This window comes from Amblyomma maculatum, chromosome 3, assembly GCF_055883805.1.
Source record: "Amblyomma maculatum isolate TAMU_Amacu chromosome 3, ASM5588380v1, whole genome shotgun sequence".
In the NCBI taxonomy this organism is placed as follows: Eukaryota; Metazoa; Arthropoda; class Arachnida; order Ixodida; family Ixodidae; genus Amblyomma; species Amblyomma maculatum.
In genome coordinates this window covers 200,735,746-200,750,382 of record NC_139346.1, presented here as the reverse complement: position 1 = coordinate 200,750,382, position 14,637 = coordinate 200,735,746, and the positions used below count along the sequence as shown (strand labels likewise).

The 14,637-nt window shown below is 41.2% G+C and overlaps 1 protein-coding gene across 2 annotated transcripts in view; it reads right to left on the bottom strand.

The window, feature by feature from the left end:
- Window positions 1-21: 21 nt before the first annotated feature.
- CenB1A (Centaurin beta 1A) overlaps window positions 22-14,637 on the bottom strand; it is a 27,786-nt gene continuing 13,170 nt past the window's right edge. For both annotated transcript variants that reach the window (XM_084599234.1, XM_084599236.1), the window contains exons 18-23: window positions 13,023-13,125; window positions 10,799-10,916; window positions 8,587-8,696; window positions 7,487-7,653; window positions 3,606-3,759; window positions 22-2,283 (exon numbers count right to left, since the gene is read on the bottom strand). In XM_084599234.1, coding sequence (XP_084455360.1) covers window positions 2,280-2,283; window positions 3,606-3,759; window positions 7,487-7,653; window positions 8,587-8,696; window positions 10,799-10,916; window positions 13,023-13,125 — 656 coding nt within the window. In that variant the 3' untranslated portion in view covers window positions 22-2,279. The remainder of the gene's footprint in view (window positions 2,284-3,605; window positions 3,760-7,486; window positions 7,654-8,586; window positions 8,697-10,798; window positions 10,917-13,022; window positions 13,126-14,637) is intronic.

Below are 14,637 nucleotides of genomic sequence, written 5' to 3'. Positions count from 1 at the left end.
ATAAAGGAAAGGGAACCTGCATTTGTTGTTTAAAATGCTTTTATTGTCTCCCTCCCCAGACACCATCTTTACAACTTTCTTTACACATCATGATAACCCTAATGACATCTTTTGCACATGGTGCTTTCGAGAGTGTTTTTACGTTTGTACCCCTATAAACTTGTGACATTAAAAGAAACATTTGTTCCCATGTTTGAAACATTATCACAGCAATGCCTTTGCCACAAAGGACATCTTTGGCTGTGCTTGGTCACACTGAGCCCTTGAGATCCAAAATCACCTCAGCACAATTCTTTGTCCCTGGCTACTCAAGTGCTTGTCTATGCTTTCGCTTCAAAATGGAACAGAAGCAGTCTGCAAGACACAGTCTGCATTTGCTTCAAATACCCCGCACTCTCAGGTCAGCAGACTGTCGTAGCATGTCTGACACAAATAGCGTCACTTGCAATCTCTGCCAACACCGAGGGAATAAGTCCAGGAATGTGTCCACCGCGCGTGCACAACATTAGCTGCGGACTCAACAGCTGGGCAACAGAAAACAACCGCTTAAAAACCAAGGGAGTGACCAGAGCACATCGTCTATATACTCTTAAGAGAATGTCACTGGGTCAACATGTTTTGCATTATGTTCATGTGCTCCTCGGCACATCGGACACACACCACCATTTAAAAAAAGCAATTTTTGCCATTTAAAAAAATGTACAAAAAACGATTTCATACAGCGTCGCGCTTGCGAAGTACTAACGCCTTCATCAACTAGTTATACAAACTCCTACAGTGCTCTGGCAGCTGTATATAAAGGGACAACTAGAAGAGCATGACTTGATTCCATTACTGCAAATCTTAGTTTTCTACATGAAGAGCTACACGCACAGGCAAGAAACAAACACTAGGTACCTCATACAAGGACAAAGTATGCGGCTAGTTTAGAAAAGCATTAGCAGCGGCAATAGTTTTTAAGCCAGGCATTGAATGCCAGCTGCATTCACATGGACACAACACTTCACTTTCGACAATGTTAAAAGCTTCTAAATCTCAAACATGAGTGATATTTAGTAGGCACAGAAACAAAACCTTTAGTATTAGCTGAGCAATTAATGACTACACTGGTTAAAAACAAAACTGTAAGCACATAAAATAACGGCAAATTAATTTCTTTTTAAAAAGAAACACTTTGAACTGCCCCATAAAAAAAAAAATTACAGTTCTAGTGTGCAATTCAATTGCACACTACAGGAACATGTCTCTGAAAGACTTCAATTTTTAAAACAAAAATGATCTCAACTGATATTTTTAAATACTGCATAGAAGGCTCAAGTAAACTAAAGCCATTCATGTAAAAAAACTTGAATTGGGTCGAGATAAACGGCAGGCAAGGGGACAAAGCAAAAATGGCAAACGTAATCCTAGAAAACCTACACGAGCCCTCGCATGGTATGCACATGTATGCTCAACCAACACGCTTATACTCCAGTAAATACTCTATAAAAAAACTCTTTACAAAAAGCACCAAGAACGAGCGCAAGAAATGTGAATGTCATTGAATACAAGCAAGCTGTCGTGGCAGTATTAATTCTAATCACCATCAAACAAGCAGAACATGTGAGTGAGGGTGCACTATTACACTGTGCAACAATCTGCCACATAACAGTATACATACTCGCTTAAACATTTGAGGAACACCAACTCTCTTGAGTCGACCTTGAGCCATGCATATTCACCAGTAAGATTCTTAGTCACGGATATTATTTGCCAGAATGACTGACTGCCCACACGAGGGTGTCTTTACTATAAAATGGGCCCAAAGGTCATGCCGGGACTTGTAAATCGGGACCCCTGCAACAATCGTCGATTTTGCAACTCTGTTTAAAAAAAACAAACTATATCACCGTAAAAAAAAAGTCACCCACTTGGCTCCTATGCGCAGTCACTTTCTTCAACACTTATGGCTTTTGCCAATAACACTTTTTGACGCTAACAACAAGCAGTACACAGGTGAAGCCATTTCAAAGCAACGCATGCACTAGTGACCACCCGTGCCACTTTGCTTCGCAGGTTTTGAGCAGCTTGGGCAATGCTTGGAACAGCGGCAACAACAGATGATAACATCAGTTTCCACAAATGTAAAAGAAAACCAGTGTCAGATCACATTGGTAACAAGTGCAAAGGAGTCGGATGTGTTTCCTCACTCCGAATGCTTGCTTGGTTGGCGGCGCAGCTTCTCAGGGTTGTTGGAGGCCATATGAGAGAAGTCCCGAACAACATCAATGAAAGTGTCGTCACCTGTAAGAAAGTAATGCCAACAGTTTGGTGTCATACAGGTTCAAAACAGCAGTGTGCACAGCAGGCTGGATATAAGAGAATGCAAAGAACACTCCCGAGTACTTTTTGCTTGAGCCTTTTGTGCTTTTAATGTCGAGATGAAAATTAACCATACTACATTACTGCTCATTATGCTGAAATGATGCCATGAGTGCAGGTAGCAGGTTTTGCAGTAATCCTTGCAACCATTTGGGAATTAAATGTCAAGGTTTCTGCAAAGGAGTGTCAGATACTGGTGATTAAGCCTAAAGCAAATGACTACTAAGTTCTGAAAATAGCTACCAGGAGCTGAAGACACTTTTACACAAAGCCCGCAGAAAAATATTTAAGGTTGTTTGCACCAACTATGAATAATTGTATTGGGTTAATGCTCCGAAATCGTGTTTATCGAAGTGTGTCTGTCGCGTGTTATGTGTTGGATATAATGCACGGTAAGAGCTCACACTGCAATACTAATATGACAATCTTCACACATGCAATTATCAGAGAAATTCATTGCTTGTGCTGCCATCTGCCCATGTGTGTACTTCAGAGCTCTTGCCACTGGTCCTCGGCATGTTTCCACCTAAAACAACTTTCTCTTCCATTAAGCAAATATGCTTCACTAGTGGCAGTCTGTATACTGATTTCGAGATGAGCCGAGTATTTCATTTTATTTGCTATAACACTGATGCACTCGTCTGTGTGTCCTCAAGCATGTCTGGCTGCATGGTAACGAATCCTTCTGTGGCCAGGACTCTAATGTGCCAGGACAAAACATGTAGTCATCACATTATGCTGAATACGCTTGAAAGCAACACACGTGCAAACTGCTATAACCTTCTTTTGATCACGAGTAGTGGATTCACTGGGCATAGGTAGTAGCAACTTCAGCAGTGAAAGTAAACTGAAGATATGCAAGTATATTTAATGCATACAGAGCTTAGCAAAGGTACTCCTCAAGTTTCATATGTGCATTTTGTCACCTGTCAGTGTATTCCATATTCAACATTCAACTACAAAAAAGAAATAGTGTAGTGTTCGTCGCAATGCACTTGCAAGTTCAGCTGTTTGAGAGTTGCAGCACATCCAGGTACCCAGATTTAAAGCATCTTTAAGTTGCCATGTGTACACCAGTGAAACAAGGCCGTAGCTAAATTTGCAGCGAAAGAAAAGAAGCAAAACAGCACAATCTACAACAGCACCCAAAGCTCTGTGTTCACCAGCTGCATGGTTAGTGTGCAACAAATCCCCACAAAGAGACACTGTGAAGGCTGCAAATTTTGGTGCGTGTGCCACATTACTTCAAAGATTGTCCACTCCCGTGGTGTGACTTAAGCCGAGGTCCCATAGCCTTTTCGAGCGACGGGTGCAAGCTAGAGAGGCAAGTGACAAGGCGCTTCCCCTTCCGACTCCTGCCACGTCGACCCGACGAAGTTGGAGGATCGCTGACGGTTGCTGCAACGGAGACGGCAACAATGTACTTCAGGAAAGGGCTCCAAATGGAGACTGCCAAGTTGCCCGGCCTTGATGTTCAAACCGATGAGATGAGAAGGTTAAACATGAAGGGGTTGAATGACGGGAAAGCCAGGTGAGAGGAGGAATGCTTGAGACTAGGAGCCAACCTTTGAGTCAGGCTGCTAAGGAGGAGCTTGGTTACTATTCTCATGAGAACGTGCAGACAGAGAATATAGGAAATACGTGAAACTGAAAGTGTCCGGCCCCACTGCTGTCAATCACGGTGGACACAGAGCCTTGTCTTAAGCCTTTATGCATCGTTGGATTTTAAACTACTGCCAAAAAATGTGCAAATGTTAAATGGCAAACATAGTTGATGCAACGTAAGCTCGCAACAGCTCACTTGAATCCAATTTAATCCCATGGCTGTCCCACTCTATATGATTTTTTTCTAAACAAAATGGAAGAGAAAAAGATGCCAAGAGCCATGAGTGGGTTCAATTGCGTGCAGTCTTCGGTGAGCATACCTAGTTTCAGGCATCGAAGCAGGAAAACCACAATAGAGCCCTCTCTTTCCCAAATACCCTTTGAGAAAGCACTGAAAAAATGCCTTCCATCACCAGCTTTCTCACTGTTAAATGGCAATGTTCTGACAGAATACTTTTTGAATCAATTTAAAGCAATTTACGTGAAATTCAGGGGGCCAAAACCTTGATTTCTGTTAGTGGTAAATAAAAAATCTGGCAAAGCACCGTAATTAATGATTTAGGCACAAGCCATAAAAGCTTCACTGGCTGAAGTATGGGTGAGGTCAGGCACTTGTAAAGCTACATGCAAGCTTAGTTCTCGGCTGGGTTATTTTTACTAAAGAAAAATGCTCATAATTTGCACTAATATGCATCAGAAAAAGCACTTTGCCCAGAGATTTGAATGTATGCATTCGTACGCTATTGGTGTGTGCCGTTTTGTATGCATTTAGTAAACTTTAGTATGCCATTGTGAAGCAATAACATGAAAACAAATTTAGCGCCATTCATTGATGTCTGTGCAATCTTAACCTACAATAAAGGGTTGGAGGAGGAACAGAGGAAAGTAAGCCCAACCATTTTATCAACTGACAACCAGTGAATGAAAAAAACTAATGCAAAAGCTTCATGTGTCTCTTGGATTATCACTAGCTTAAAAGCCTTCTTCCACTTGTCACTTTAAAGGGTTATGAGACCACGACTGAAAATGAGCCAATGACAGAAAGCTGGCATTCGGCAAGCGGTTAGACGAATTAGCTAGAACATGACAGGGATTTGATGAAAATGCGTTCACATACAATATGCTGGTAGTACCAGACGATATACAAGAAATGAGTAGTCAGGCTGGTGAAGACATATGACAAAAATACTATCACACTGCCTATAATTACAGGTTGCTATTCCATGCATATACGGCTTCCAAATTAAGCCATGCCACATACCATATTTTTCGGTGCATAAGATGCAGTCATTTTTATAAAAATTTTGATAGTGCATCCTACACAATGATGCGTCTTACACAATTTTTTTGTTTTGTTTTATGCAACGTTTTTAGGTGAACTTTATCGTGAAATGACTTAAATGATTACCAAACCTTGTGGGGATACACATGACTCCCCGTCCCATTATAATGGCCACGCGTAATTATCACGCGAGTTTACGCGCTCTGTTAGAGAGGATGGTAAGGGGAGGGCACACTGGCCACCCTCTCACTGCTTCCCAGTCCCCTCGCCGCAGCTTCCCTCTTCCAGCGTAATCTAGACACTTTCCCTCCACAGTCAGACACTAGCACGCCTCTCGTGACTCTCTCGGATCTTTCGGCGGGTGATCGCATGCCACCACCTTTATATTGAGGTGTATCTTATACAAGTCTGCATCTTATATACTAACTTTTTCGGTGAAAGCTTCCAAATATGAGGGGTACATCTTATACAAAGGTGCATCCTATACATCGGAAGATATGGTAATAACCCTGATACATCGTTATAATTGCTATGAGCACAGTACACTTGATTCAATACCAGATGACAACCACATTCTCTGACTGTTTAGAAAACCAGTATAAAAGACTTATAAAATTATTTACTTGGTAGACTAAAACTTATATAAATTCGTTCAAACTGAATCAAAATTACATTTTTAAAAGACATGCCAAATTAGGCACAGACAAAATGTGCAATGCCATCTTGAACTATTACCATTTTACTTAGTTACATAGTGTGCTAACCAAACTGTGCACTTTCCTGTTTGCAGCACTGCACAGAACAGCGTGGCTTTTTTTATTAATGCTCCTGTAGACATACTTTAACGAACAACCAGTTCTTCACTACACTATTTGCAGCAGCCTTTGTAAGAAAACAGGTGCGTCCATTCAGACTGGCACAACTACTTTTTGTTCCTCTTCCCCGCATTCCTCACATGACAAGCAAAAATAGAAAAACTGAATGGATTACTGTAAGTACCAAGCACTTTTACTCTATGAAGCAGTGCTAGTGATTAGACGAGCCAGGAGTGTCTAACCACATGAGTAAGTAGTGTAACTTATTTGTGAGAAAGTTTGCAATATCAGTGCTCAATGTCACTAGTGAGCTCCATGACTAGCGCTAATCTACCTCATCTCTGTAAGTAGGGATAGAAACTTTGCAAAACCTCATAGCAGGTGTAGTGAATACCGCTTTATCATGCTGGTGTGCAGAGATCAATGTGCAGCGACATTGCTGTCTAACGCCAGTCAGATACTCTCAGCAAACACACACCTGCTACATGGCAGCTCGTCGGGCAACATTAGAAATCGACACTTGATCGGCAACTCAATGACAGTGGTGAACAACACAGTGTCTTCAAGCCACAGTGTAAGAATATATAAGTGCTGACACTCGCTGACTGCTATGGCGGAGAGAGTGCACAGATAAAATTCGTGCTATAGTACATGCACTAACTGCAGCGGCATGGCTATGGTGCGGTGGTGCTGTGAAATAACGGCCCACTACCACTTCAAGTTGTTGTGGAGCAAAGCTGCAGGCAATGCAAAGCTTCGTGTCTTGTTTTAGGTTGCATTTCAAGCAGAGTTTACCACATATTATGCTGCCGGAGTGCATCTCAAAGCATAAACAATAGGTTCGAGCAGCTCCGTGGCTTTGTGTGCCTGCCACTGTGATCGCCACTCCTCCTACTTTTTTGGAGCACAGAGAACAAATATGCAGAAGGCTTGTACGGCAAACAACATCTGGTTGTGCTACCAGATGGAGTGTCAACCCATGAATAGTTCTTACACTGTGCTTCAAGCATAACACAGGTAGAAACAGATACCGTGTGCACACATGCTTGACAGCAAAAGTCTGCAGCTAAAGTCCTGGCATGTACAGGCTGTGCCATCATGGTCAAGGAATTTCTCTTGCTCAACAAAAGTGACTTTAAAATCTGCGAACGCTATTTACCATATAGCCACAGTAGCCGTGCCTTTTTCTATGTCCAAGTAGGACCACAAACGTCAAGCATGGTGCACAGGTGATCGGAGAAAGCAAAAAAAAAAAAAAAAAAAAAAAAAAAAAAAAAAAAAAAAAAAAAAAAACGGCTTTTTGCTTATCTCCGAGTGCAAAAAGGAGGCCGAAGTAGAACGAGCACGAGTGAATGTGCACGCAGTGGTGAAAAATGTGGGCCCAGTGTGAACGACAAAGCATTTTGTGGCAGGACAGCCAGACCTGGGTTGCCAAACTCATCTCGGCGAATCTCCTCATTGAGCTTGGCGAGCCTGAGCATGGTCACAATGTCTGGGTTGGCATTATCCACAGCTATCTTCAGAGCTGTTGCACCATCCTTGTCCTGGGAATGCTGGTCAGCTCCGTGCTTCAGCAAGAGGCACACCTGCCTACAAGGGGTGACAAAAAGAAAAAGACAGAGGCAAGCACAGCCTCCTTTTTCATGCGTTTAGTTTTCCTTAGTTTGAGTTCAGTCACAATGTGCTCGGCACTTCCACAAAGCGACTAGTGTCATGCATACAATATGGACATTAAGTATCTACTGCCTTCTGTTTTAATGCCATTTGCTCAGTGACATTCTGTTAATGCCACTTGCAGTTTATGAGTCAAGTACCATTATTTCCCCATTAAATGTATACTACTCTTGTTTCTATTGCTTGAGTATAGCAGCACTCTTATTGTGCTTGAAACAATTTCCTACTCTTTAGAACAAAGAACACGTAAAATGGCAGCAGGTAAAATTAATGAACAACATTTCCAATAGAACTTTAATTGAAAAGTTGCCTTGTAAAATCAATAGCATTGACATTTACTGGACAGCACTTGTAAAATAAATTCCAATAGGATTTTAAAAAATGCAGACAGAAGAAAATAAGGTATGCACCTCATATCTAGTAGTGTAATTTTTTCCCCTTAAACATTGTTATCTGGATTGAGCACTTAACAATGAAATTCAACTTTTACGTATTCAAAGTGTACTTCCGAATTCATACTAATCAAATCAATATAAAGCACGTTAAAATATGTAAGGTAAGGGAGAAAACCTAAGTGCTCACTGCTTAAGCATGTTAGCATTCCTTTCTAATTCAGTAACATCAGCACACCGATAGCAAGTGTGTGTGTCAAAAAAAAAAAAAAAAAAAGACCCCCTTTACAACAAGAGCATTAGAGGGCTCCACAGCATGGGATAGACTGAGATAAACAACGTTTTGCCTTGTAATCTGTTAAAAACAGTTTACAATAAAAAAAAAAATAAAGGGAGAGGTGGAGACTGTGGCTGGGTGCATATCCGAGAATGTGACTGAGGATCAAAAGTATGGCACCCTGTGTTCCCCAGCAGGGTCGACACGTGGAGAGACGTGCGTCCATTTTCGTCGGCACTGTTGGATTTGGCACCATTCAGGAGCAGGAATTCACAGGCCATGATGGAGCCCTGCAATGTACCCAAGCATGTACCACGCTTTAAACCTCACTGTGAAAATGGCTGGGACAATTAATCTGACACTGCATAATGTTTCAATTTTACGACACAGCAACCGTACAGTTGTCCATACTAAGGCTCAGTTAAAGCATTTATGATAAGAGAGCTAGCCTGACACTGTCACTGTCCCTTGCTAGTGAAGGCAGCACAGATGCACCAAAAACAGCATACCTTTCTTATGCATCAAAAGGCGGCAAGCACAAAAATACAAAAAAATTTATCTAGCATACTGCTACTCTTTATCTAGCATACTGCTCTCTAAGATTGGCGCCTGTTATTAATGCAGACAATGTCGGCAAATGAAAGTACATAATTGTTGGAAAACCCGCTTACTAGCGTTTGTCATCTGTGTTCCCTGAAATAGTAGAAATTAAAACAAATTTTTCATTCAAATGGTGCCTGTGCATTATTTGATACCTGTGATTCTGTACAGAAATAAAAAGCTATACTTTTACAAATTTGATACCTTGTAATATTTATTGACGCTTTTACAGTGCTCATGCTAAAGGCGCATCTTTTATTTTTGCATCCACAGAACACACTTGTTTCCTTTTTTTTTTTTTTTTTGAGCAAAAGCGCTTCATTAGACATCTTTATGTAAGAGATGCAAATAGCGATTTGGTTCTCCACAAATGATTTCAGCCAGGTAAACGTCTAAGTCTGGAACGAAATGAACTCAGTTTTCATGTGACAGTGAAACAGTGGTCTGAAGGATAATTTTTCATTACATCTGGCAGAAATCTGCAATGTTTGGTTTCCCTATTTTCCGCAGCCATACTATGAATGTCTAAGTTTCTTCTCAGTATTCGGTGCTCTCGATGTACCTTGTTGAGATGTAGCTGGCTTGAAATGTGGGAGCGTCTTATCACAGCTCCTTGCTAGTCATAAAGCACCAAATGCTTGCAATCGCGATACAATAAAAACTGTGTTAGAACCGCCATTGGCCTCAGGAGCTCGCCCTTCAACCTTGCTCTATATTTTTTTTCTTTGAAATGTAAGGCACGCATAACAGTTGTGGAATGCTGCTGCCTTGTCATTGTTTTGCAGTGAAATGCTGCTCATTGTTTTGCAGTGAAATGCTGCGTAGCCACATCTTCCGATTGTTTTTGCTGGACGGCAATTCATGCCAACATAGTATTTAAGTTTTTTTTTTGCAACACAGCAGCAGCCATCTTTTGAACTAGTATTTAAGTTGTTTTTTTGCAACACAGCACGCAGCCGTCTTTCGAACTTCTTAAAAAAAAGCCCATAGAAGATAAAGCAGAAATGCAGCTTATATGACTATGGGGCATGCACATAGTACAGTAAGACATTTCACAAGGGCATTTTTTCGTGTTCTTGAGAAGAGCACACATGCATAAAAGAAATTCACACAAATGAGACACAAACATGTTTCCTCGCCACAACATTTTATCTTCCCTGTCACATTTAAAGGCTATAACTTTTGTTATAGTCTTCTTGAATAAAATTTGCCATTTTTTCTGGAACTTCTCGCTTCACATGGCTCATTAATGGTAGGCAAGCCTTTAAAGGCCTCTCTTCTTCACCTGTGGCCCAAAGTCACGCCCTCTTCTGTTTGTTGTCTGCAGATTGATATTGCACCTTTCTCCTTTACATGAAAATTAATCCTACAACGAGTTCAAAGCCATCTCCGGTTTTTTCAGCTTTTGTGGTACAAAGTTCTGTGATGGCCATTTGAGTGAGAGGAGTTTGACAAGAAAATGCATGTTTAATTCCGGGAGTACTATGGATTGCAAAATAGTACACTTCAAAAGGCATCAGTACATTTTCTTTTTGGCTACTGGTGAATTACTGCTAAGGTGGACACTGCCAAGGCGCGGCACCTCTCATAATGAACCACATACCAGCCTGGCAACACCAGGAAGGTTCCAGACTACCCCACTCTCTTAGCGAAATTTACAGGTTGCAAAGAATTGTTTTCAGTACTTTGAGAGGAAAACATTTTGAACGAACTTGCGTCGACAAATGTGCATGTGCAAAGCAAAATTTCAACCAAAACAACTAAACAGATGGGAAGTGCCAATAGTACTCACACTCTGGATGGCCTGGTGGAGAGGGTATCGACCCTCTTCATCTGGGTTAGACCAGTTGGGGTCAGCCCCATTGGCCAGGGCGAGGCACATCACTGGCAAGTTATGGGCAGCCGCCGCTCTGCAACCACAACAAACACCCTGTTTTCACTCCATACATGCAAGCTCCTTTCCCACATTGCACAAGGAATGGCACTGTATCAAAACGTCATGTGTCCATTTTCTTTGTTTTTTTGAAAATGGGCATGAAAGATAAGTTCATTTAAAAAAAAAAACTCATTTTGCTCCCTTTTCTTATGCATATGTCTATCTTCGTGCAACACTACCAGTAATATATATAGGAGCTCATCCCAACATTGTCTGCCAGTTTAAGGGGTCATCTCCGCAACATTTTTTTGACTAAGTTACTTTCAAAAATTTATAAAATAAAATCAGGCACTTTCCAGCCAGTACCATAAAAACCCGCGTATAATACTAGCTTTTTTTCCTAATTTTATTATGTGAGATTTCCGTCTCGTATTTTATGTGGATCTGAAAAAATTGAAGCCTAAATTTGCAGTTCAGGCCTTGTTAGTGCTATCAGCATCAGGCTTCCAGCAAATGAGGCACTATCTAGTGGTGGTGTCAGCTGCCTATTTCGATGGCTTCTGTTTCACCACACTGATCTCTCGACCCTCGCGACCATGGTGCCTGCGACGCACAGGCGGCTGGAAGCGTGCCGAGCGCAACTCGCACATTCTCTCACACTTTCCATAGGTGTCTCTCAGGCTTCTCCAGCCATGCTGCCAAGTCACGGATGCTCTAACAGTATTCCCAAGGAGGAAATCGGTCACGCTTTCGAGAAATGCGGGATACCGAATGAGTTCAGAGGTACCGAAAAAAATTTTATACAGAAAGCTGTTTCTAGCAAGGGACTCTCAGCAGGTGATACACGTACCGGACGGCGACGATCGAAAACTCAGAATCTGAGAACATTTCCGGGGTGCACACGCCATGCACCTGTGCGCATGTGTGCCTCAGAAGGTTGTGGAACGGCTGCTCGTGCACTGCCATCCCACATCCTTCTGGAAGTGCCGGAGGACCATGTGGATTTTAAGATTGGTGGGGCGAGTGTGAGCTGCTCTTCTTACGGTGCGTGAAATTCTCTGATCAAGTGTGTCGGTATGAGAAGGAGAGCAAAACAGCATCGGCACATGAAGGTTCATGACGCTATTCGACGCCTGGTGGGGAATTGCATTGGACGCGAAAGCGTGGAATGCATATGAGTCATGGGGCAACTGTGAAATGTAGTCCGAATTAATAATTCTGCTGATCTTTCCTCACTCGCAATATACGCGGATGAGAACTTTGCCTTTGCTATTTTGAAATTACACCTTGTAATATATGCGGGTTCATATTATACCCAGGATTTTATGGTAAATGCTTGCACTGTTCTTAGGAAATGTAGAGGCAGAGTTAACCCATGTGACGTGAACAAAAAAGTAAATTAAAATTCAACTGGAAAAAGAAAAAGAATAACAACATTAGGGGCACACTCATGATTTGCCATAACAATAAACGAAACAGTGCTTTTAAAACTGCCCTTTCACTCTGCGAATACTATTATATATTCTTTCTTTAAGTTGGTTTCTGGGGAAAAAGAAGGTGGAGTATCTGTCTTACTTTTGAGTGGACAGCTACACATATCCGAGGTACAGGGTCATCCACTTCTAGCTATAACACGGTCACAACTTTCAAGGCAACATTACATCCAATGCAGGCGCATATCGAAGCAAAGTGACACATGAACGGAGGGGGCCGGAGGTGGTGCTTCGTATGGCATGTTACTTAGCTTCATTTCATAGCCAGGTCAAACGCAATGCTATTATGAAAGCAGCGACAGTGTTATAGCTAGAAGTGGATGACCCTGTACATATGTCATTGATTCGAATCTCTATGGCAAACTAGCCCCAATTTGATTATAGCAGATTGATGCTAAATGGGAAACGAAATGGTATGACGACACATTAACGCTGCATAAAGAATGGTTGCTTCAAAACCTTGATATGAAATCAACATATTTTGTCTGACACCGTTTTCCTCAATTCCGAGTTATGGCGATGGTGATGCTTCTTCAACCGAATGAGCTGTATGCACTTTGTGTATCAAGTGCAGTTCCAATGGCCCATCAGGACGCTTTAATACACAGCTTAATGATGTGAACAAAGAAGAGAGAAGATGCCTGTACCTGTACAAAAGCAAGCTAGGACTCAGGCTAGATATATCTTCTTCCTGAGTGGTGTCTTCTTCATCCTGTGTAGGCGACTCGTCTGCACTGTCCAGCTCCAATTCTGCACATGCCCAAAAGATTGCATACACATGCTGTAATGCACTGCCTTCAAGTGGCTGACACTGGCAGATATTTCTTTTTACAACATGCAGCTTGTGTTGTTGCCTACTGAAAAAGGCACAGCAATAGACAATTAATTTTCACAGCAATACTGCACGACGTTCAACACATCTAACTCCGAGATGATCAGATTACAGTTGAGTGCACATATGTATATCGAACCCAGCTGGGAAAACACAGTGACAGATGATTATGGACATACATAAGATTTATTACAAAAAAAATGAAAAATATTCACCGAAGCTGCAAATATACTGAAACTAAAATAAGGAGGACACTGAGAGCAAGCTTTCCAGATGAACTTTGATAGAGTTTGGCTTTGAGGCATGGCTTAGGCAGCAAAACAATGCAACTAGTCTTCAAAGAATTTCGTCACAGAAAAAGTGACAATGACAATTTGCTTAGGTTAACTGAGTCAACACAGTATTTCAAACACAACTCCAACAAATGCTCTTGCAGCAAATCACAGCACTTTGAATTTAGCAGCCTGTGATCATTGATAGGTGCCCACATTATGCTGAAATGTCTGAAAAGTTCAAATATAACATTATGGAAATTCTCTGAATTGAGAGCCTTCAAGGTGCTGAAATCGAGATATGTTTTTGCCATTTGTACTAGGCTCTTGTTCATCATTTGTGCTCATGTGTGAACAAGATGGCTCCATTAATATGATGTACTCCTTATTTGGCATGAGAAATAGACTTTTGTATAACATGCTTCATTACATTGGTGCATTCATTCTTATTCTCTGAATAGAGCCTATATAGTTTGATTTATTATTATGATTTATGAGAATGATGATATGATCATCCTATATTTGGGAGCAACTATTTTGAAATTTTTGTCAAAGGCAACTTTTCAAGAGCTCAATATGTCATCAATAGATTTAAATGTAATATTAGAGTAATTCTGGGGCAAAACACACAAAATAATGTCTGGCACCTCAAAAGTGCCATAATGATGAAAAGCCTTGTTTGAATGAAGGCTATGGACGTAATGTTTGTTGGTACACAGGTCATTCCTTCAAATAAAATACTAAATGCATTGGTGCACACAAGAAAGAAAAGATGAAAGCATGCATTCATGAATCAGTTGTGGCAAATGCAACAAAAATGTGAACAGTATAAAGCCAACAGTTGATGACTGTAGAAGGTTTGGCCGTAGAGGACCACATAAAAGACATAAGAACTAAAAAAGCATAAGGCATTAAAACATATTTGTATATGTTAAAGCTTTGCTTTATTACAGATCTAATTTAAAAATTACGGTTTTATCTAAAGTGGAGTTTTTACTAATGCGTCTAAGCCACATTACACTAGAAATTTTGCTCAGTCAGACTCGCAGCAGAGAGCTATCAACACCAAGTTAGCATGACAGGCTGCTAATAGGCAGGGAACTATGATTTCTTATGCCAGTGTCCTACAAGCATGAACTGCTAACATGATAAAACTTC